This window comes from Ictalurus furcatus, chromosome 5 (assembly GCF_023375685.1).
Source record: "Ictalurus furcatus strain D&B chromosome 5, Billie_1.0, whole genome shotgun sequence".
Classification (NCBI taxonomy): Eukaryota; Metazoa; Chordata; class Actinopteri; order Siluriformes; family Ictaluridae; genus Ictalurus; species Ictalurus furcatus.
In genome coordinates, this window is record NC_071259.1 from 25,978,773 (window position 1) to 26,004,099 (window position 25,327).

Sequence of the window (25,327 nt, forward strand, 5' to 3'; positions counted from 1 at the left end):
ACATGGTCGTGGACAAGCCTGGAACTCAGGGCACAAGGTGGGTCCCTGAATGGGATACCAATCAGCTTACAACACATGTTTTTGGACTGGTGGGGGAAACAGGATTACCTGGAGGAAATCCCCAAAGCATGGGGAGAACATACAAACGCCACGCACACAGTGTGTAGGAAGGATTCAAATGTTTGCGAGGCAAATGTGCTAACCACTAAGCCAATATGCCTCCCAATTTAAGACTTTATTAATACATAAATACTTTCTATTCATTTAATAAATAAAAGTGTCACTGCTGTGTTCTAACACAGAGTGTTCTTGTCATAGACACTCAACATCCACTTTATAAGGAACACCTGTTCACCTGCACTGTCATGCAATTAGCCAATCATGTAGTGGTAGCGCAGTGCATGAAATCATCCAGATACAGGTCAAGAGCTTCTCTGAAACTGAGCAGTTGAAGATTGGACAGAGACAAGGCAACAGTATCAGTGACCATGTTCTCACTGTAGCATCAGATTCCTGTCCTTTGCTGTCAGCTTGAGCCAGTCTTGCCATTCTTCCCTGTGCTTAGTCATCAGTAGGGGAATTTCCGCCTGCAGAACTGAATGATTTTTTTCACACTATTCTGTGTAAACTCTAGAGAAAGTTGTGCATGAAAATCCCAGGAGATCCACAGTTTCTAAATGAACTCAGACCAGCCTGTCTGGCACCAACAACCATGCAATGGTCAAAGTCAATGAGATCTTTTTTTCCCCTCATTTAATTTGAACATTAACTGAAGCTCTTGACCTGACTCTGCATGATGTTGAAGACCTATTTGCATGAATCTGTAGGTGCACATGTGTTCCTAATAAAGTGCTAAAGTAAGGTAAGTAATAAACGTGAAGAATTATACAACTGTACAATCTCTGCACTCAATTCTCCCAGATAGTTCAAACTTTAGTGCTTCTGTCTGCATACCTTATTGATAGATGACAGATATGATACATTTGATTTAGAATTGTTAAGAAGTTTAGATAAAGGGTATCACTTTGGGAACTGCCTTAAACTGCTTTGAATAAATGTGTAGTTATGGTAGGCAGTAATAAAAAATTGGGACATGAGTATTTCAGAAAGGATTGGTGTCAAACCCACAGTCCTCAATCGCTCTATCTTATCAGCTTTGATGGGCTCAGGTTTCCAGTGAAAGCTTCATACATCACATCTAGGTTGATTGCTAATCATTATGCTTTTTTTGATGGTTCAGATAAAACCATCTAGGTTTTATCCAGGTCAGACAGGTTTCACACTGGATCTGGAACTGCAGCTATAACTGCAAACATCTCAGTAGAGATAATGATGTTACATCGCACTAAATCTGTGGTATGTTAAATAGTTTATTGAGATGTTCAATCCCTAACAAAATGACATTTCTCATTGAAAAATTCTATTTATCCAAAGCCTGTTATATTCTGCTCGATATCATTGTAATGTTATGATGTATATACGTGTATAAGATGCCATAAGTGGATTGAAAGTGCAGTGAATGTGGACTCATGTTCATTTAGATTTACATTACAGTGTAACTGATTTTGTCAGTTATCTAAGCTTTTTTATTGTCATATTATCACTAGTTTCAACTTCAGTTTTTCTGCTCATGTCTCAAGAAGCTTCAGAAACTGGAAGTTTGCAATCTGTTTGGTTCTACCGGGTATATTCACTTCTGTAAATACAAAAACAAACTTTTGAACACTATAACACAATAAACTTTGGAGCAAAATATAGTCAAATCCAACACCTTTTTATTTATTTTGGGGGGGGGGGGGATTTTTTTTTAAAATTTATAAGTGGTGAGTAAACAAGGTCTGCCTTTTGCAATGTCAGACAGGCAGATCATATCCTTGATGAAACTCTCTGGCCTTTCTGTCAAAAGCTCAAAAGCTATGATAGATTATCTACTGTAGGTTGTCACACATACCATAATTGTATGCTTTTTTGCTGCTTTTTTAAGCAGTGGAAGTTTTACAGGAGGTCCAGGGGGGCAGTGTGTCTGTAAAAACTAAAATAATGAATCAGATATAAATAATAGGAATTATGAATATCAAATAATGATGTTTAGCTAATAAAAATTTCTTACAAAGCGTATGACTGGGTAAAATTAAGCCACTCTTTAGCGACCTAGCTAATTAGCAGTACATTTCTATGCTTGTCAGTGATATGATTTCTTTTTCCTTAAAGGAGTAATAGTTCAGACTAAATGGTCTTACCTTCACACCCCAATGAAGATGGTCCATCGCAGCTAAGACTTTTGTGATGTGTGACTTTGAGTGAATAAGACAAGTTTAGGCAGACTCTGTAGTCCTGAGTGAAAACAGAGGAGGGAAACTGTTTTTCTATTTATTTGATCTCCCAAAAGCTTGAATCAGAGATTGCATAAGGGATGGGTCAACCTTAACAAAAGAAATGCAATGAACTAGGATTAGTCATATAATTAGTCCAACTAAAACCAAATGCCATGTTCAGCTATGATCACAAAGGACTTATTTCCACCTTCTCATCAGTGTAGTAGGAAATTTATAATGAACAGGAGTATTCACTTACATGGAACTGAATAGAGAGCAGTCTCATTCATTCTGTCCAGCACGGTCGGACAAAAGTGTCCAAAATGATTGTCAGTAAATGTAAAATGCTGTCGCTTGCAAAATTGCTGCATATTCAGCCTTCAGGTTTTTAACTAGCTAAGCTATTAGCAATGATGAAGCTGAAAGACAAACCGTACTACGTGCAAAACTGATTTTGAAAGAATCTGCTTAGTCATTTCTGAGGTATGTAATTTGCATTCAAAAGTCAATTGAAAGCCATTTGATTAATTGAACAATGTTACTTCCCAAAAAGGAAGTGTTGAATGCTGCTTAGTTTGCAGCTGATCCAGCAGATAACATCAGGCTGGAAAACTGAGACTGAAAAATGCTACAGACAATTCAGGTCTTCCATAGTTTGAAAGGTATGTAACAGCAGGCACCTACGCACACAGGCTCTTAAAAGCCCCTGGTATATTTTGTCGTTCTCGGCTAGTCTTGACAATACAAATAACTCCTTGCCTGTAATGGACAGGGAATATGAGTAATTATGGTGGATGAATCATCAGTAAGGCTAGCTTAAACTAGCACCTTATTTTCTCAAGTCAGTGCAGATGGATGCAGGTAATTGAGTCAAACTTATTGTGTCTGTGGGAGGCTGGACAAAGACCTAATAAGGAACTGCTAAAATAGCAGCACATCCATTCCTGTACAACTCTGGAGCTTAAAATGGACACTGTTGTGAGATTGTTTGAATGTTGATGCAATAAATACTATACTATGTAATCTCATTTAAAAAATCATATGAATTTGAGCAAACAATGGCAATGCTTGGATTTCAGATGACAATGTTGTAAAGAAAGGTAGAACCACTGACCCTAACATTAACCTTTGCAATGTTTCCTCCAAATGATACTAGATTTGTTTGAACCTCCATAATGGCAGACCTCAATCAAAGATTCTCCCTCACTCTCAGTGCTAACGTTAATTGTCAAGTAGGTTGTTCTTGATACTAATAATCTCAGCTCAAACAGATATTTGAGGACAATATGATATGAAGGTTATGTATTATGTGACAATCGACACTGAATTAAATGTGCTGAATTATATTGGAAAATCTTTAGCTAGTGCAGAACTCATAATTGTTACACATGGACAGATAACTGGTGATTACTCATGGTGCTCAAGATTCATGGTACTGTCAGCTTTTGAAATTTCTCACCATGATGAGTAAGTCCATGTAGTTTTCTGTATGTGTAATGGTTTAAATGTGCTTGGACAAATGGAGTACTGCATCTCGAATGTAACAAGTATGTACTGTAGTTCCAGTACATACTTGTAGCCGCTCATGCAAACTTCATTTGGGTTTGTTTAGAAAAGGCAGACAGACTTATATTATCATCAAAATTAGTTTTAAACATTAGTTATTAGATTATAAAGATTAATATAACAGAAAAAAACCTGATTCTTGAAGCACCGTCAGTGATAATGATCTAATTTATATTCATTTCTGATTAATTTGAGGACTGTATGTCACATCCATTTAGTGGTACAATTAATGGACTTGGGCCATGTAGATTATAAAAGTTAGATAACATAGCTTATGAATCTACTCATGTTATGTTCCAAAATGTAAGCGTTTTCTTGCATTGTTTCTTTTTCAACTTTTTCACATCAGCATAATGGACATCACTGTGATCCACGTTGCCAGAAGCTTAATTCTAATTGGCCTTATATTTATATTTAGTTATATATAAATTTGAGTTATATTTATTTGAGCATTGGTTTCAAGAATTAAAAAGGGATGCCAAAACTAATGAAGGACTGTGAGTTCTTTGGAAAGTTAGGAGTTTTTAGCTTCTTAAACCGGTTCTACTTGAATCCTGTCTATGTAGAACACTAGAACAGGAAAACCCCTGTTGTAGGTTTCCACAATGAAACCTTCCAAATAAGTATGTCCCCAGAGGAATGACCAAAGTGGTGCTATATGGAACCTTTTTTTTAAGTGTATGAGCTTCATTTGAAGTTTATTCATCTGCAGTAACCACTTTATCTTGGTCAGGGTTCTGGTAGATCTGGAACTGCTGTATCCTGGGAATACCAGGCACAAGGCAGGAATATATCCAGGATGGGATGCCAGTTCATCACAGAGCACCATTCACGCATACACATACACACCCACACACTACCTCGCACCTACCAATCCACCCATTTGGGTGGTGGACAAGCAGACAAGCAGACATTCTTTCCAGAATCATGAATATGAAGAGACGTGAAAGCAGTGACAAACTGAGTGTCTGATTCACCGTGTATTCATGAAACTGTCATATGACATCAAAGCAATAGTGAGACAACATACGGTCCCCTCACATTGAAACACCTCATTGAGTGAAAATGAAGATGCTAGTCAGACTCAAAAAAAATTTTACATGCTATCGAGAGATATACACCATAGCTCATAACCAAAATGTTAGCCAAAGACTTTCTGCCTTTTGTCGAGGATGCAAACATGATTCTTCATCATCAGAGACATTATCAGGACAGGATCAAGACTGCTGCTATATTAAGTCACCTCCTCTCAGGGAATCAGGTACTTGTTTATTTACCATAGTCTGCATATAATAAATGCACATAATTAGCAGATCATACATATGTGTTAAATTTTAAGTGCTGCTTTTTAAGCTAGCTAAATGGACTTCCGGGTAAGTATAACATGGGACTTGGGAAGCATAATGGAGATTTCACTTGCTAATTAATTGCCTATCTTATACATTTATTTGTTCACCCCTGAAAAGGTTTTAACATTGGGGCTTGAGATGTCTCACAATTCAAGTGAAGATAATACCTCTAGAGACTAAATGTACTCTTTTAGATGTCAGACTGACAAGGTTTGGAAAGCAGCCAAGTTTTGTATGCCACAGGATCACCACTCCTCTGTACTCTTGCAAGCTTCTTGAAATCTTACATGAATTCCTGGTATAAGCTTTGATCCAACTTTAGGCATCTTTTTAAAAATACACTGATTACAAGTAACATTACACCTGACTTTGTGCCTTTACAGCTGGTTCAAAACTGAAAAATGAAAATCACTGCCCACAGCCTAGATGTCCAGCAGAGCCAGGACGGGAGGGACAAATAACGCTGAATTTGAGTTTCAGTTCGTTTTGGACAGCTCATGTGCTTCACTCAAAGGATTTGTGTTCTCTCTTTCACCCTGTGTGTGATTTTCATAGATGAGTGAGGTGTCTGGTGAGATTTGGCTTCTTAATAATTCATTTTGGCACCTCGGAAAAAAGAAAGTGTTTATCTCGTTTATCATGTTCCTATGTCAAGCTGAGGCACAGAGGCAAAGTTATTACAGTCTGCACATGAATTATTAGCTTTAAACTCTGTTAGAATGTGAAACACACCCCCTGATATGTATGCTTAATGTACAGGATTTTAAACACTGGATGAAAAACTGGGTGAGACTTTCTTTTCTTTTTTCTTTTTTTTTACCTCACTTATGATTTTAGCTTTTAGATGGAATATATATATATATATATATATATATATATATATATATATATATATATATATATATATATATAAAGCAGCATAATTGGCTGTGAATTCTGGTGTGTAATGAGGCCATTCCAACATTATGGATGTGACATTTGGACTCATATTGACTTACAAACTGTCTCAGAGCAAGCACAAGCTTAGCATCACTAAGACAGTCTGAGTATATCGGTATTGCATTTTAAATTTAAGATCTTAACTTTTAAGATCTCAGATATTTGTTTACATTTAATAGGTATCAAAAAATGATCAGTGTTCCAAATGTGGATTCAAACAATCAGGCTTCTTGTGGCAGAGAATTCATTTTGTCCAAACAGCAATATTTAAAGACCATCACAGCAATAGTATAACATGTCCTCATTAGACAAAATACAAACATACATCAATCTGTCATGAACCAGCCAATCAAATTATTCTGAACAAGATCTTTCAACATATCATATATACCAATCAGCCATTACTTAAAAAACATCTGCCTAATATTGTGTAGGTTCCCCTTGTGCCATGAAAACAGCTCTGACCCGTCGAAGCATGGACTCCACAAGACCTCTGAAGGTGTGCTGTGGTATCTGCTGTGGTATCTGACGTTAGCAGCAGGTCCTTTAAATCATGTAAGTTGCAAGGTGGGGCCTCCATTGATCAGAATTATTTATCCAACACATCCTACAGATGGTAAATTGGATTGAGATCTGGGGAATTTGGAGGCCAAGTCAACACCTTGAACTCTTTGTCATGTTCCTCAAACCATTTCTGAATAATGTTTGCAGTGTGTCAGGGCACATTAACCTGCTGAAAGAGGCCACTAATGACACTACAAATATGTTTTATTAAAAAGGCTTACTTCATAATTAGTCATTTCTGCATCTTGCTGTTGGCCAGTTACCAACTTCTGGAATATATTTTCCTAATATTCCTAATATTCTATGTAAGGCAATTATGTGCTAGCATTAAAAGCAGCTTGCTTTATTTGTCAGTCATCTCTCTGGGCTCTCAGCGCACATGATTGAGATGGAAATTGCTCTTATGTGTTGAAGGAGAAATCAGAGGGAGCCAGTGAGACATGTGGCTCAGAGTTAATTCAGAGGACAGGTTAATCATGCCGGCTGCTCTGCTACAGATGTGCACCTGCTCACTCAGCAACCTGTTCTCTCCTGAGAAACCCAGTCATTACCTTGTCTGTGTGGGTGTGTGGAGGTGTGTGTGGGTATGCGTTTAAGTGTGTCTGTGAAGTCTGAGTTCATAATTCTTATTGTTTGCCCATACACTCTTTAGTTTCTTCCTATTTTGTTTGATTATTTCTCAATTGTTTTACTTTGTTTTGCTTAGCCCACCCCCTCTGTTTTTCTAGGGCAGGCGAAGCTCTTTTAGCGATTGTTGATCAGCTGACTGCCTTCCTCCCACGTCACAGTATCGTTAAAGCTCCTGTGAGTGAGAGTTGCTCTCTGTGCCTTTTCCTTTTCTCATCGCCTTTGTTTTTCTTCTCAGCCATCCAGGTGCTCCGAGCTAAATAGTACATCACAAGCACGCACACACACACACACACACACACACACACACACACACACACACACACCTTCCTACCTATGCTGCCAGCCTACAAGCCTGCCACAGTGCCAGTCTCATCACTTTGAGAACTTGCTGACATCTGATCCAACTCTGTCTTGGTGCGAAACTCCAGCATTGTACCACATGACTGATGTATAAGTCGTGATCAGAGACATACTAAGCCCTGATGTACAGGAGGGCTTTTAATTCCTCTGTAAAATGTAAATGCTTTTTGATCACTTTGCAGCCAGGTAATCTTTCACTAGCCATGATTGCATATTAATATGCAATATTAATTGCATGTTTTTCTGAAGGCAAATGCCCTGTGTACATCATTGCACCGTGGAAAATGCCACAGCCCTGCTGAATAAAAAAACACGTCCTAATGGAATTGACAGAATTGTACCTGAGGATAATCACAACAATAAGACCAAACCTATAGTACACTTTTTTCAGCAGACTCATAAATTAGAAATAAGATTGAAACACATTCTATGAAGCCCATATACATAAATTGATATTCATAAAACTGTGCTTGTCATTATTTGTACATTGGCAATGATTCATTGTAAGCATTATTACAATTACGTGCTATAAGTAATTCCTTGATAACTTAATGCACATGTTGTAATGCAAGTGCACTATTCATTATAATGGCATGTGTTGTACAGCACAACATTAAAGACCTGTGAATGATTATAAAACCAACTGAAATATTTGTTTACAGTTGTAAATATGATCAAAAACTTGGCTTCAGATTAAGTACTAATCTGAAACTTGGATTCAGATTAAATACACAGCCACAGTATGGGGGTTTAAAAAGTACGTTAATAGGCAGGTTTTTTGTTCTAATTCTGCATTCAGCTTAGCTTGGAAGTGTTACATAATACTCAACCTATGTGTTAGAGCTACAAAGTGAGTAAAAACATGGACGCTTCCATTTTTGTCTTTTGCTAGCAACAAGCTTACCAGCTAATGTTATTGACAAGAGTGATGCAATTACGTTCACAGAGCCGCGAACTCAGCGTTACAGATTTAACAAACTAATATGTCTGTAAATTGACTGAGCTAAAGCAAATACTACAGGGTGTCCCAAAAGTATCCATACATAGGGGAAATTTACACTTTTTAGCGAAGGGTCTTCCAAAAAATTGTATACTTAGTTTAAATTATTATTATTATTATTATTATTATTATTATTATTATTATTATTAAGAATACCTTTGACAAAAGAAGAATGTATTGAAATCATTCTCATGGCTGGATCAGGAAGCTTTAACAGGAAACCTGGCAAGCACATGACACACTGTTGCCAAACTTATTAACAAACTCAAAAAGACAAGAAGTGTTTTGGACTAACCAAGAAGTGGACATCCACGAACATCCACTGATGAAGGCACAACGATGTGGTGCTGGAACACATAGTCCCCAATGTATGAAAACTTTTGGGTCTCCCTTTAGTATATACAGTATAACTCATTTAAAAGTAAAAAAAAAAAAAGCTACTTTGTTTGCTGTTGATGCCATGAGCAGCCATGTTGATTTGACTTCTGATGTGCTGAGGAGACCCTCCTGATATTTTGAGTAAGAATTCCAGGTCCAGGTGCATTTTCTTTAGTTTTTGGAGGTTGGAAATCACAAGCTTTAGTCAAAAACAACAAATGACATCCAAAAATGACAAGGACACATGTCGCACCTAGCTTTCTGTCTCTAATGTAATTAATGTAATGTATCTCGTATTAAGTGTTTCCATATTACATTACATAAACAAATCGTGTCTTTCATCTTACCTATAATGAAGAATAACTGAACATATTAACTTTACTTGATGCACACAGTGATGGTATTTGAAATGTTTATAAAGTTTTTGTACTTGCGAATTTATATTGCAGTTCCTTTATAATTATACACAGGACATCATTAGTTATAAAGGTTGTGCAGTATACACATACATCTATCAATGAATTTCTTATGAGCCATTAAATGAGTTAATAAAATGCTTACAAGGAATTATTACCAACTTACAAAGAATTATACGCGCATGTACGATGATTTATGGATATGGGCTTAAAGATTAAGGTTGAAATATAGTTTTATGATGATGATGATAATAATTATACAGCAAGCGAAGGAGGAAGAGGTGTGAGGGCTGACGGCAAATCTGCGGATTTGAACAGCTAATACCCTCAAACAGCAAGCTGTGAATTAGCAAACACATCTAGCCTATTTGCCTTCTGGCTTTTTTAAAGACCATACATTAGCATATATTGCCTCTGACTTCACACAAGCTGCTATGGATTTCACCTCGCTTTCTCTCTGTCTTGCTCTGCTTTTCTGATTTAAAAAATTGCTACAGTGAGGAGGACTTTGAAAACAAGACTGTACTTAGAGAGAGGGGGGAGTGTTTCATTATGTTTTATTGTTCTCAGGAGATGTTGCAGCTCTTTTATTGCAAAACAGCGAGAGAGAGAGAGAGAGAGAGAGAGAGAGAGAGAGACAGCCATCGCCAGTATGAGTACTGTGACAGTATAACAGTTATAATAAGGCAGTGAGTGTGAGACTGAGGTGCTGCCTATTTCTTATTTTAGACAAATTATGGAGTGTGTGTAAAAATAAGACAAACAAGCAAGGCAGCATGATATATGTTTTAATTCAAATCTACTGTAGTTGTACACCATTATAATATACCTACAGTATGACACACACACTCTCTAATTAATCTTCATGTTTACCTGGACAGTAGATTTGAGGTAATCGTTTTCCCCAAAAACTCTGAGCATAGAGAATACTCTATATCATGGAAACGATGCAGTAACTGAGAATGGGACCATGTTCACAAGACCTGACATCGAATGAGCATCTTCAGAAAAACACAAGCTGCCTGATTCGTGTTGTTCATAAAAGCTGTATGAACAGAGGGTTTTTGCAGCTCTTTAATCAACCCTAGACACACACAAAAATGATTCATTTGATGTTAGCAAGCATGTAGTTGTGCCATGTCTGTCTTTGTTACGGTGGCTTAAACAATATGTGAACACTGCCATCTCATGGTTCTTAAGGCTACTATCCAATTCACACTGTTCCAAACGATTGTTTTCAAGAATGTTAGAAATAAGTTTTTGGTAGTGTTTAATATATATATTAAACACTAATTAAACACTTTGGTAGTGTTATATATATATATATATATATATATATATATATATATATATATATATATATATATATATATATATATATATATATATATTGGTTTTTGAGCAAACTATGGTGGGCTTTCTGGTTCAACTTTAAGCAATGGCTTGTTTTAAACTGTATAATAAAGGAATACTTAGTGACATTTTATTTTATTGGAAATGATCTACATCTCATTGGAAGCAACCAAGATCTTGTTCTCTCTCATTAGGCATTTACAGTACACAAGATATAGTTGTCTTACAATTGATATTAGCACTAGCTATGAATCTTTTATCTATAGACTTAACTGCTTTAGCCTGCCTATAATTAAATAAAAGGAGCCAGTTAGTAGGAACTTAAATAGAAAGATTTGGTCCTTTAATAGAACATTTGTTTGCTATTTTCCTAATTTAATTGGCACTCTGTAGCTTTTTTCTTTTGTCTCCAGCACTAATATTGCTTATTCTGTAATAAAACTCCAGGCACTGTATAATGAATAACACAGCCAAACCATACAGAACTAAAATGGCACAAAAATGGAAAGTCCCATGAAAGGATTTGTTTTAAACTTTTTTAAAATTAGTTCAGTCTGCATTATATCATTATATCAAGATAGAACAGCAGGCAGGAACAAAGGAATATTGAAAGTTATAATTATAACTTGGAATGTCATGGTGAAAACTGGAATGTCTGAGATATTTAGTGATGTACATAATACAACGTGAGGAAACGATGACAGGAATGGCTACTCTAAATTTCCCCTCAGTGTGAATGAGTGTCTGACTGGCATCCCATCCAAGGTCTATTCTCTTCTTGTGCCAAGTATTCCTGTGATTGCACTGGATTGATCTCAGCCCTGACCAAGGTAACGCAGTTCCTGGAGATGAATGAACTTGTATTGTGATGTGGTAAACTGAAATATCTCAATGAATATTTGATGTCATAATATTTTAGTGATGCAGAAGCCATGTGAGATGATGTGAAACAATGTGAGGATACAATGATAACACATAGCCTCTTTAACTCTTGATTTTAAGTGAATTTGTTTAACCATGGTTTTCAACTTACTGTTGAAAATCTGTTTACTCACAGTACTATAGATTCTTACCTAATCTTAACCTGAATTTTACATCAAAAACTTTCATTAATACTTTCATTTACCGCTTGGCCACTAGACTCTAAAACTTCAAATCTTTCACCTTCAGCTCTTTCAGTCTGTCTTTGAGGTTCATCAAGTGATCTTTCTACCCCCCCAGGCCTGTGAAGCTCAAAGTGGACCACGCCAATCCTGTACAGCTCCAGCATAACAATGAGGATGTTCTTACATGTGAAGAAGATCATCAATTGGTTCAGAACATTTTCTCTGAGCATCAGGTAGAGGCGGTACACGAGGAACGGGCCGTCCTGGAGCCCAACAGTAAGAAGAAGGCTCCAGATCTCACTGGAGCAGCAGGAGGTATATGAGCAGGGCAGTAACCCAGGTCTGATGGGTTTAAGATGGAGCTTTGTGTGGAGTTTAGGGGGATTTGTTTGTGTCAGAACCAAAGGGAATTGCATTAAGGCCCAGGAGAAGAGGCTCAGCCCCACAATAATTACAGCATGGTTGGTTTTCACTTGAGGCTCCTTGAAAGTGTCAAAGATGTCCAGGATGTCTGCGCCCAGGCCTACGTAGACCATGAGGAGTTGTGAGAGCTGGTCACGTGACATGTCACCTTTGGGCATGAGCCAGCGGCCTAGTACCAGTATGATAAGCATGGTCTGCTCCAAACCGGCCACCCAGTTCTCAGGTTCCAGATCTGCTAATCCCTAAGAAAGATATACATGAGAGCACAATTATAACACAAAATCTGGCAAGAAACACAACTGAAGTAAATACACTTTTCCAATGCTGTTATGAAATTCTCACATACAAGCCATATACATAGAAATAGGAAATACCAAACACTCTGAACAGCTTCAACATTGCAAAGGTTCGACTTTCATGCTAATATCATCATGAATGTCATCTTGCTTGTCATCTTATAGACTGCTGACTCAATCTTTGGTGTAACTTTATGTAACTGCATGGTGTACCTGCATTGCATTCTTGCTGTCTCCACTAATTCTACATTGGCTTTCTCATTAATAAACACATCGCAAATACTACAATACAAGCATATTAAATGCTTTTCCTTTAACTTCTTCTCATTGCATTTACTCAAATGTCTAGTCCAGTGTAAATCCCCGGATTCATAAATCCTTGATTTACATCTACAGGGCTTAGTTCATGCTAGGAGGGCTGTCTGGCCGTTGCTTTCAACATATCAGCAGCAACATGGTAACCCCATCAGAGAGCAAGAGCCAAAAGCCTGTGATGCCTCTCATTTAATCTCACTGTGACAGTTTCAGATCTCTCAGCTTCTGAAAACAGATCAGAGGAAGGATTCTGGGGTTGGGAGCTCTGCTGCGTGAAGATATCAGCAGCTAAAGTGATTATTAGCTGCTTCTGAGGATGATGCAGGCTACAAACAGCCTACAGGTTAGTCAGACAAATTGCTAATCCTTCTAGGAAGATTTAAAAAAAAATAAAAAAAATAAAAATCAATAGGTGGTCATGGAAATGAGGTGAAATCATCACCTTAGCTCGAGTCAGACTGCAGTGTTGACAATCCAGATACAAATATACTGTATATGGTTCAATGATTCAAGTGTCACAGCTGACAAACAACACCAAATATCCACCTGCACCTGTATCAACTGCATTTTTTTTTATGCTAAGGGGAAAAAATGATCAGGCAGACTTTTGTACAAAAAAAAAAAAAAAATGCCACTTTGCCTTTCATATGCAGGCCAATAAGAGTACACATGATGCTGGGTAAGCACTCTGAGATCCCAGGCTCATACAGTATATTGTATATGATACAGAAAACTGATGTTTCACTCTGAGAAACTTGAAGAGACCCACCACTGCTATGGGGAGATGAGACAGGAGGAGAAAATCAGGTGAAGATGAGTTGATTGGCAGATTGAACTGCAGCAGGTTCAGCTCCAGGAACCAGATGGAGGGAATCACAGTACTGAGATAAAGGAAAACCATAGGAGAGAACCTGCACAGAGGAACATCAGAGCGAGAGAGAGAGTCAGTGGGGGATTTTCAGCACAATCTTTCAGATTTAGACATGTATTGATCTATGCTTCTTTTCACAAAGCTTGCAGGCAAATTCCCAGATTTTGTTTTTCATTCTTTCATTGTTTATTGCCTGGAGTGGAGGTGGGTTATTTTATCTAAATGTTAATTTCAGGATTTATAGTACTTAATCTTCCAATTATAATGTTGGATAGATAGATAGATAGATAGATAGATAGATAGATAGATAGATAGATTGATTGATTGATTGATTGATTGATTGATTGATTGATTGATTGATCGATTGATTGATTGATAAGTGATTTGGTTAAGGATTAACAATGATCTAGACCACAGAGGCTCTTACTGCTGCCAGAAGGGACTCAATTCAGACTGCAAATTATTCCCATCAGCTATGCAAATCCCTTTAGATACATCCAAGCCTCTCTGGAGAAGAGAAGTGAGACTTCAAAGTGTGTGTGAGCGAGAGAAAATGAAGAGAGCACAGTGTCAAGAAACTAGAATGTGAATAAAAGAGAAAATGAGTAGGAAAATGGGAGCCAATGAAGGCCAGAAACATCATGAGCTCTGAGTTGGTTACAGGTCCAAAGACAGTGGAGGCGGTCAGGATCTAGAGATATTCAACATTGAAATCTCCAGTGATATGATTTTGCTTGACAAGTTTTTAAAAAGTGATTGAGATGCGATCATGAGTTCATTATGTAAATGTAGACATTATAAAAACACTGTGAGCTGAAATATTAACAGCAGTATTAATCGAAGCATCACTTGGACACAAAGAAGTTACAGAGGAGAGATGTGTGCTCTACTGTCACAAGAAAAGAAAATCAGTATACCATGGTACTGTGATTTTGGGGTGCCTCAAGTAAACTAGAATTTTTACTTTTTTTTCCCCGTTTGCTCCCTAATTTAATCTTGGGAAATTCCCACCTACAACTCAGCGCTCCCCTATCAGACAACGTCTGCCAACCGGGGAGGCTAAAGGTCATTGTGCTTCCTCTGAGGCATGAGAAGCCAGCCAGTGCATCTCAAAGTGCTGCTCTCCCAGGGCTATGTCATTAGGCAGATGAGCACACCCAGAGGAAAGCGCTATCTACCCTCTTCCATATACACAAGCTCAGAGATGCCCATGATTGGCTAGTGTCACTCTGATTGACAGGGAGATAGTAATGCTCCTCCTACCCAGACAGCATGGCCTATTTTAATCTCTTGGATTCCCGGCCACAGATAGTTATGAATTTGAAATCATGATCTCCTGAACACTAAGCCATTTCTGACATCCAGTCAAGAAGAAAAAGCTTGTGATATAGGTTAAAGGATTTGGTGTGGACAGGCTAGTTGATCTGACACTATGTGATGTGAAGTGCTGTATCAACAGATTAATGTATCATTAGCTGTTTCTAAAGGTAGAGTTTCTTTAATAAACGTAACAGTCCAACATCCTGCTTAGAAATAACACCAAATCCAAATCAAATGTCACCATTTCCACTCTGCGTTGCGGGTGCATTTGATTGTAACAGCCATCTCTACTCCCAGCAGTGCCACGCCCATCAGCAGCAGCCAATAGCGGGGCTCACCCTTCACCACCACAACACGCCACACTGTCACGATGCCATGCACTGCGAACAGGAAACGACTTAGCAGAGCCAAAAGGACGTCCATAACTCTGCGCATTGTCCCGTCTTTGCACTCTGGGAAGAGGGGGAATACATTATTCTCTCTGAGAGTCATTATGTCTAGTAAATACACTTCCAGCAAGGAGTTTTTCAACAGTTTTATTACAGTTTTATCATTATTAGTGCCACATATAAAACAAAAAGGTTGCGGAATGGCAGTTAAATAAGGCAATGAATATATTAAATAAATGTTCAGCCAAACACCTCAATCTTTGAATTTCAAGAGTAACGGTCCACTCTCAGATCCTAATGGGGCTTTAAATTAGTGCTGTATTAAAAGCAGGTCCTTTTCTGTTCACGTATACCTTTTTTTACGCATTTTTAAACAGTTTAAATAAGTAAAAACTCAAATAAATAATGTATATTGTATCATAGTAAAGGCAAACTAATGAATGCAAGAAGTTTATATAAGAACATAAAGAAATTTAACACAACACTGAAAATCATACGAACCACATTAAAATATGTAATCTAAATATTTAAATAATTGGCTCACTGATTAATTGTCCTTGACTGGACAACTTATGCACATTTGCAATACAGTGATCATTCCTAAGATGCATGAAAGAAGAAGAAGAAGAAATAGAAGAAGGAAAAGAGAATGACACTGAAGAAAACAAAACGAGAAGAAGAAAAACAAGAAGAAGAAGGAATACAGTGCAATACAGATAGAAGAAGAAGAAGAACAAGAAGAAGAAGAACAAGAAGAAGGAGGAATACAGTGCAATACAGATAGAAGAAGAAGAAGAACAAGAAGAACAAGAAGAAGAAGAACAAGAAGAACAAGAAGAAGGAGTAATACAGTGCAATACAGATAGAAGAAGAAGAAGAAGAAGAGGAAGAAGAAGAAGAAAAGACAAAGAAGGAAAATAGAAAAATTAGTTGAAGGAGAGAAAGGAATAGAATATAAGGAAGAAGAGGACAAAGAAGAAAAAGAAGAAGAAAAAGAAATAGAAGACAAATAATAGAATAAAATAGAATAACTGTATTTAATAATTAAACATATTCTAACACTAGACAATCAGAGCATTATCCTAGGAATGCCATGAAGTAATGACAGATGCATTTTTTACACAGTGTTTTTGTTTTTAATTTATTAACCAATTGAGACGGTCAAGGTCAAGGTCAGCACTGTTCAAAAAGTAGCTATCAGAAGATATATCAATTAAATTATAAGATTATGTCAATATAGGTAAGATTGAATACTCACCCAGTGAATACTAAAACCAAGGAACAAAGTTCAGAACTCAAGTGAATGTCCCTCTGAAAAAGTCTCTCTCTCTTACATCTGTCTAGCTTTAAAACAACATCCCCTATCAAACCCCCCAGGAGTGTGTGTGTGTGTGTGTGTGTGTGTGTGTGTGTGTGTGTGTGTGTGTGTGTGTGTGTGTGTGCATTATCATTATTGTGCTGCTGATAAAATTTCCTGTTGCTTTATGAGCATCAGTCATGATGTCATCTTTAAGGGCCTCGAGAACAAAATAGGTGCTAAAAAAGAAAGAAAGAAAGGAAGAAAGAAAGAAAGAAAGAGATTCCTATGTAATACTTTATGAATATGTGCATTAAATATACAGACACTAATCTGAAAACTACCAGTTATGATTTAGCACATATTATTAACATTTTTGAATATCCAGCATGCAATATATGTACCAGACAAATATAATTATGACCTATTGGAGAGGCTGCTATTATGTAAGTGATAACAAAAACTGACTTTGTTGCACAATGTTAAATGTAGTTATAAACTGAGAAAAAAGTATTATGTGTTATTCTTTAATTAACGCAGAAATGTAATCCTTGGTGAATAGCTGTGGCATGAGAAGAATAAAACACTGGAGCGTACTTTTACAGGAAAACAAAAAACTTCTTTTGTCTTTGGCTGCATCACACCACTCCACTGTTGATTATTTTCTTATAACAGCATCTCCTGTTTTATTCTTTACATAAATCAAGTGCAGTAGCACGTCCTATGAATCCAGTGTGCATAATGCATTGTAAAAGCTTTTATAACATGTTATATAGCATAGACACATTATAATGTATTATTCATTATTCTGTATAATCTATATAATCTGTATATTCTGCTCAAAGTTATAGTTATATGAATGCCATTTCATAAATCATGAGTTAATGATTTGATGATGTCATAAAATCTATTCATAAATACATTGTACATAGTAATGTTGTAATGCATTGTAAAAACAGACCGTGGTTATAAAGTATGTATGCTACAAGTTATAATGCATTATAACATACAGCTTTTTTCAAATTGTACTTGTATAAGGTGATATTGTCTGTATATAGAGTGAGTGATTTTACTTACACATCTGGATTTAACAGAACTTAACTTGCACTAATGTGAACCTCAGGATTAGACTGGTATATGTGCTGTGTAATTTTAATGTTTGTTTACAAATCTAACCATATTTATGTGGTGTATTCTGAAAAAATGATGTCCGTTCAGGTGGACAGGACAGAGTAATACATTTGAAAGTTGTTTTGAGTAATCTACAGGCAGGCACAACTGGCAGGATGTGATAACATGCTCTGCATTCAGCCCTCAAACGCAGTGGAAAAACGGGTGGAGGACTTAAAAGAGAAGGAAAAAGGAGGAGAGTTGTAGTGAAGTTAAAGCTATACACCCTTATTATCTGTTTCAGGCTGCTGGTGTGATTTCCTATCAGATTTTATAATGTAACAGCTTTGTAATATGTGTATAGTGTGTACATTTAGATCTGGTGTATTTAACTCAAATTTGTGACGGTCCAGTTACATAAAATGTCTTTCTTTGAAAGGTTCCGATAAGCAACTACAGTAACCCGGCTGAATTCCCACAAGAGTTACCTTTTCATTCTTAATCATTAATGATTCGTTCATAGCTGTAAATAGGACATTTTTAATAGTTATGTTTTGTTTCGCAGTGGCAATTCATGTTACCATTTCAACTAGCACCATAGAATGCACATGACTGTTTTTTCTTTTTAATCCCACTTAAACCCTTTCCCACAGAAAGTTTAACCACTCCTGCAGTTATTATATTTGATTGCACCTGGCCATGATATTATCTAACAAACTTGGTTGGCTCTATTTCCCCAAATATAACAAATTATTCATTTAAACCACCATGACTTGCTGTGAGCAGGAAAAAACACGTTTTGTAGCCAGAAGCTGAATAAATAAATGTTGTAATTGAGATGCACAGTTCCATATATTCCCATGTTAATGAACATAGCCTTGGTTTGTGCCTCATATCTAACTTAAATTAAAAACCGCCCACTCCTGAGACTTTTTTTTTGTCTCAATACACAGCTCTACTGAAGAGATGAGACAGATAAGTCTATTTTGAACTCTATGCATTCATTTTTAAACATTCTTTTTTCATCCTCAACTTTTTTTAACAAGTCATGTTGTGATTTCATTGATCAGACCAGAAAGGGAAAATGAAAAAAAATAATAAAATTCCTAGCTTTAGCTCTCTTTCTCTGCAGCTAGACTGTGGTGCGATGAGTTCCTTTTAGCTAAATATTTTAAATAAATGCATGTGATTGGATAAGTTAAACAGACGATCTGCTACAGAAGCTGTAATGGTTCATGTTTAGAACTATATTTAGTTGTTGAATTATGCCTGTTTTTGGTCATATGTTTATTGGTTCTGCTACAGTATTTTTTTCGGGTGAAATAATCTGCTGGGTTGACATCCAGACTGCAGTCCACCAGTTGACAACCTCTGTTGTATAGGGTGTCCAATTAAATATGCTAAATATTACTTTATTTGAAATAAAACAATGTCCTTTTTAGAGCTTCTCAGAATCACAATTCTCTTTTTATGGATGTTATCAAATGACCTTGTTCTGTGTCAGTGTGAAATAGCATTTTAGAACAAACGAGGAATTCATTAAATGATTAACTGAGGGAAGATAAGCTTTTTCAATAAGTTCTTGTTTATAAAGGAACACTCTAGCATTCCTTTCAGCCTAATCTCTACCTACTCTGTAGTGAATGTTCAATTACAGCAAGAAGTAATGCCAACATGTTCCCATGTACTGAGAAAATAATGGAAATCTCATTTGTGGAATGGAAAAATGGACATTTCTGAATTCATTCAATAATTGTCTGTCAAAAAGTATGCTTTATAGAATGCTTGAGTAAACCCTTCTTTCAGACATGACACTACTTGTTCACAGGGAAGAATCTGTGCTTGTGCATTGTAGTTGTGTGGATCTGTTCTTAACTTGAGACCACATAACCTTTATCTGATAAGCTCCCAGTACTTTACTGTAGAGATACATGGGCTATCCAGCTAATAATTCTTTAATCTTAAGGTGATATGCCACCAAATCTGCTTATCATCTACTTCACTGCCTGTATATATATCCAAATAACTAGGCATCTAGCCTAAATGCAGCCTAATCACCCATCTCTGACTCTGATTATGTTAGCCTGGCTTCAAAAGCACAACAAGAGAGACAGAATAGATCCAAAGGACGATGAAAAATCTCTTAAGAATGAGAGAGCGTCTAATACTCAAACGTGCACAAAGATACAAAGACGAAAGCACAGTTTGATGTTTGTGTAGCCACGGCAACTAAGAAAATGCTAAATGCAGAGAATGCCTTTAACAATAACCATGTAAGTGTAGATTAATAATCCAACTGTTAAATAAATCTGTTCCCAAAATGACCGGCGTATAGTCAAAGACCAATTTTTGGGGTGCAAGGAATTTAGGACAATCACAACAATAATTAATGACAGAGCATGCTGAGCAGCACAAACACATAATAATAATAATAGTAGTAGTAGTAGTAGTAATAATAATAATAATAATAATAATAATAATAATAATAATAATAATAATAATAATAATTCCTTAGATTTATATAGCGCTTTTCTAGGCACTCAAAGCGCTTTACATTGTATGGGGGAAATCTCCTCAACCACCACCACTGTGTAGCATCCACCTTGATGATGCAATGGCAGCCATAGTGCACCAGAACACCCACCACACACCAGCTATTGGTGGAGAGGAGAGGAGAGTGATGTTGCCAATTCAGGAATGGAGATTATTAAGGGGCCAAGATAGATAAGGGCCAATCTATCACATCACCAAAATGCCAAATGTAATAAATGCCTTTACACCTCCTTTGTAAGTGCATTTCAACCAATGTAGAAATTCCTGTTCATGGTATTCATCCATGCGCTACAAAGGTGGTGAATAGAAATTAAGTTTAAAACTGCTGGTGTATTCCTTTCTCAGTAATTCATCCATAAAAAAGTAAACAACCTTAATTTACTTGTAAATTGAGCATTCTGGTACTGCACCATCTACAGGAGTGAGAAGTACATTTGAGTTTAGGAATCTGTAGTGCTGCGGGCTTCACATGGGAACATTAGTTCAGGAAAAGACTGACTGTCAGGTTAGATTTCAAGAGAGAACAAATGGTGTTTGTGCAGCAGTTTGAGTGGCCATTAATTCTGTCCATTAAGAAGCCCTTTGCTTTCCCACCCAGTCACCTCCAACTGCCTCTGCCGTTAACAGGCTCTGTCTAGAATGGGGCAGTCGCATCATGGATGGAGTCATCAGCATTTTTATGAGGTAGGAGAATCGGAAATGGCAACGTCGTTATAGCAGACTGGCAGACTGGCAGATATCTCTCTAAGGCTTTGAGGTGGCGCTTAAATTGGCCTTTCTACAATCACTGGATCATCTTTGAAGAGTTTTCTCCACATGTGAGGTAAAAGTCCAAGGGTATGCGTTTTAATGGATATTTGCACACATTTGTCTTCAAGAATCAGTTGTAAGTGGTTTTAAAATAAATTTCACCCAGTGCAAATGGGCCATATGAGACAAAATTGTTTGTTTAGTATAAATCTGCTTAAACTGCTTTTGTGTTTTGGGCTGTGCATATTCTCCATACTTAAATAATGCAAAAATAACCAAAACATGCTCACCCAAAATATTATAAATCACAGATTCAGGACAGAGATCCAATGGATATTTCCCTTTAAAATACACATGCAGTATGTACACATTCATACTAAAGACCATTGGAATTACAGATCCTAAATTATGACACAAACATGAGGCAAATAATGATTGTGAAAGAAAAACAGTAAATATCATCATACTATAACAATGTAGTGATCGAAAGAGGTAGTAAAACACAAGTAATTGTGATTTATATTGAACAACAGGCACTCAACAGGCAGTTTATCAAAGAAACATTCAAATGTCCAAGCCTTAATTAAAACCCCTCAGTGCTAGTGTGTCCATCCATCCATCCATTTTCTATATCGCTTATCCTACAGGGTCGTGGGGAACCTGGAGCCTATCCCAGGGAGCATGGGGTACAAGGTGGGGTAAACCCTGGACAGGGTGCCAATCCATCGCAGGGCACAATCAGATACACATTCACACACCCATTCATACACTACGGACACTTTGGACATGCCAACCCAAAGAACCCGGAAAAACACACATGGAGATGAAGAGAGCAAATGCACAGCCAGTATGCTGAGCTCAGAATCAAACCAAGGATCCTGGAGCTGTGAAATGGCAACACTATCCACTGTGTCACCCCACAAAATATCAGTTGTTACACTGTTTACCATTTGCACATTTATAATTCCCAATAGATAATTCACTGAGAAAACACCAGATGTGGCAAATCAGCTCTGCCTAAAATGTTTTGTAGATTGGCGAGTCTTTGTATACAATGTGATGCTTATCCAGATGTTTTGTACAAGACTGATCACTGACAATAATATTTACATGCTTCCTTTGGCAACTGGAGAATATAGTTATAAAACAAGCAACCTTATTGCTAACTAGGTTTGTCCAAGAAAAAATGGCAAGGTGATATCTGAGAGCAGAAAGAGTCAACACGTATTGATCATCTTATAGAGCCAAATAATCTGACTCACTGACAAGAGTCTGATTGGATAATTGCCTGAATTAGTAGATGTACAGGTTTACAGGTGTAAAGTGGATGGTGAATGTAGTATCCCATTGCTAACAAAGACATTGGCTGCGTCCGAAATCGCGTACTGTGACAATATGTACTGAATTCGATGCAGTACGGATTGTACGGCCGTCAAAACAGTACGTACTAATCTGTATGTGTGTGTATTATGACTACAATCCAGGACGTTCTACATCCGCCATGTTAGCATTGTTGTGTGACCTTCGATGTCATCATAAACACAAAAATATTAAACAAGTTAACAATTTATTCAGGTATTGTTAAAAAAAAGTCCTGTTTAACCAAGGTTTAATACTTAAAAAGAGGTGACGCTGTCTTCCGTGATTGTTTTTCTGAGCTCGTTCACACCAGTCCCTTTGCATTATGGGATTGTTTAACTCGCGTAGTGAGCATCGGTTGCATACTGCAATATCCCACCGGAAGCAGTACGTCATCCGGGTATTTCTCACCTACTGTTTCTCGATTACTGAGATTTCGGACGTACTACCACTTTGGCGTGCTGCTTTTCGCCTACTGTATAGTAGGTACGTATGCTGTTTCGGATGCAGCCATTATCTATGTTTGGTGACAAGGAAAAATGGTCCAGTTGAAAGTTGCATAAACTTTATTTTCCCTATACCTCATATAATGTGACTCAGTAACTGGTCATTTAATTCGTGGGATTCGTGGAATCAGGAATCTGTTCCTAAAAATATCACTAATCACCTGTGTAATAACACATGACAACCAATAGAGGACAGGGTCACACTCTGGAAATAAAATCCAAAAGGAATTAAGCAGTCACATGATAAACCTAGGAGCACATGTCTAAACACAGATTTAAGAAAATAACAGAGGAAATGGGAGGGCCTCTAGAGGACAAGGATGGGAAAGACTACGATTTTGCCAGGCTCTCTGATTGGGCTCAGGGGACTGGATAAATTCTTACAACCCATGCTCAGCTTCAGTGCCCTGACAGTAGTGCAAGTTAATTTCCAATTTTCTCCTTGGTCCTGCTTCCTCTTTAATTCACGCTCATTAGACTGAGCTCCCTGCTCCAGCATGAGCGAATGCGCCAGGGTCAGACAGACAAAAGACAAGGCACGCACGACAGCAGCGTTTGCACTTCTGTGTAATATGTTCAATTAACTTTGGACAATGCAGCTTATTTGTGCACACCACTAAAGGAAGCAGTCAGTCTTCCCACGTTTGTATTGCAAATAAGGAGCAGGTGTAAAATATAATTAACAACCAGGTTGGCCCTTAGAGATGAAGCAGAAGGAAATAATGAACATGGATTTTACTGTGCCAGAGCATAGAGTGGAAGAACACTAGATCTGCAGTAAAAGCGCTGAATGTGTGATCAGATTTTTTTAGCATTACATTTAAGTATCAAACACAAGGCAAGGCCATGACCTAATGCTTATGAGGGTAAAAAAGGCTACTGTAGTCATATAATTAGATTCAAACCAAAGACTGGAGTCAATAATCACACCAAAAATATTTCACTGCTGCACATTATGTAACTAAAATGCTGTCAAGAGTTTACTACCTAATTAGAAAACTTACTTCTAGCTTACTCTTCATAAACAGACTTCATACTTCCCACAAAACATATATTTGCTTCTTTTATCAAGCAAATAAAAATCTCTTGTGATGAGAATTTACAGGATTGGGACAAAACAGTTGTGTGGCCTAATCAGTGTGAGGCTAATCAGATAAAAATGACTTCAGCTGGCTAAGGAGCATAAATATTGGACTGTGGAGCAATGGAAAAAGGTCATGTGGTCTGATGAGCCCAGAATTAATCTATACCAAGGTGATGGGTGCATCAGGTAAGAAGGGAAGTGCATGAAGTGATGCACCCATCATGCATAGTGCCTAGTGTATAAGCCTCTGGAGGCAGTGTTATGATCCGTTGCTTCCGTTGGTCAGGTCTAGGCTCAGCAACATTACGTGGCAATAAAATGAAGTCAGCTGATTCCTGAATGTACTGAATGAGCAGGTTATCCCATCAATGGATTTTTTTTCTTCCCTGACAGCACAGGCATATTCCAGGATGACAATTCCAAAATTCATTGGGCTCAAATTGTGAAAGAGTGGTTCAGGGAGCATGGGGAATCATTTTCACACATGAATTGGCCCCCACAGAGTCCTGACCTTAACCCCACTGAAAGTCTTTGGGATGTGCTGGAGAAGACTTCAATACAACCTTAATACAAGATCTCGGCCCAAAATAAATGCAACTCTGGATGGAAATAAATGATGCCACGTTGCACAAGGTTGTCGAAACAATTCCACGATGAATGTGTGCTGTAATGAATGCGTGCTGTGGTGCAATGAAATGTTAGAGTGAGCAACTTTTTTTCTTGGCTAGTGTTCATGCATGACAGTGGCAAACAACAAATCAACAAGCATCATTTGAGCTGAGATTTTTGCAATTCTATACAGGTTAGGTAAGATGCAATAAAGCAAAAAAAGCGAAACAAATGATTCCTCTGACCAATCCTATGGCACATGCTGTCCAGTGTTTCTTCTGTTTACCACTCACAACTTAAGTTCCTACATGTAGTTAGTTTCCATTTACTGTTTGTATTATGAAGAAAAAAAAAGCTTCTAGAGAAGTAGTAGAGATCGTTGGTGCCTCTGGTGAGTCTATTTAGCTAGTAGATTTAGCTTGTTTTGCTAATCAGCTAACAAAGCTAGTACAAACCTAGCATGTAATAT

The 25,327-nt window shown here is 37.3% G+C and overlaps 1 protein-coding gene across 1 annotated transcript; it reads right to left on the reverse strand.

The window, feature by feature from the left end:
* Positions 1 to 11,522: 11,522 nt before the first annotated feature.
* On the reverse strand, positions 11,523 to 15,958 carry LOC128608048 (transmembrane protein 26). The gene is made up of 3 exons (XM_053625430.1): positions 15,443 to 15,958; positions 13,780 to 13,921; positions 11,523 to 12,641 (listed from the first exon to the last, which is right to left on the reverse strand). The coding sequence occupies exons 1-3, from the start codon at positions 15,691 to 15,693 to the stop codon at positions 11,967 to 11,969; spliced, it is 1,068 nt and encodes a 355-aa protein (XP_053481405.1). The 5' UTR covers positions 15,694 to 15,958; the 3' UTR covers positions 11,523 to 11,966.
* Positions 15,959 to 25,327: the final 9,369 nt, after the last annotated feature.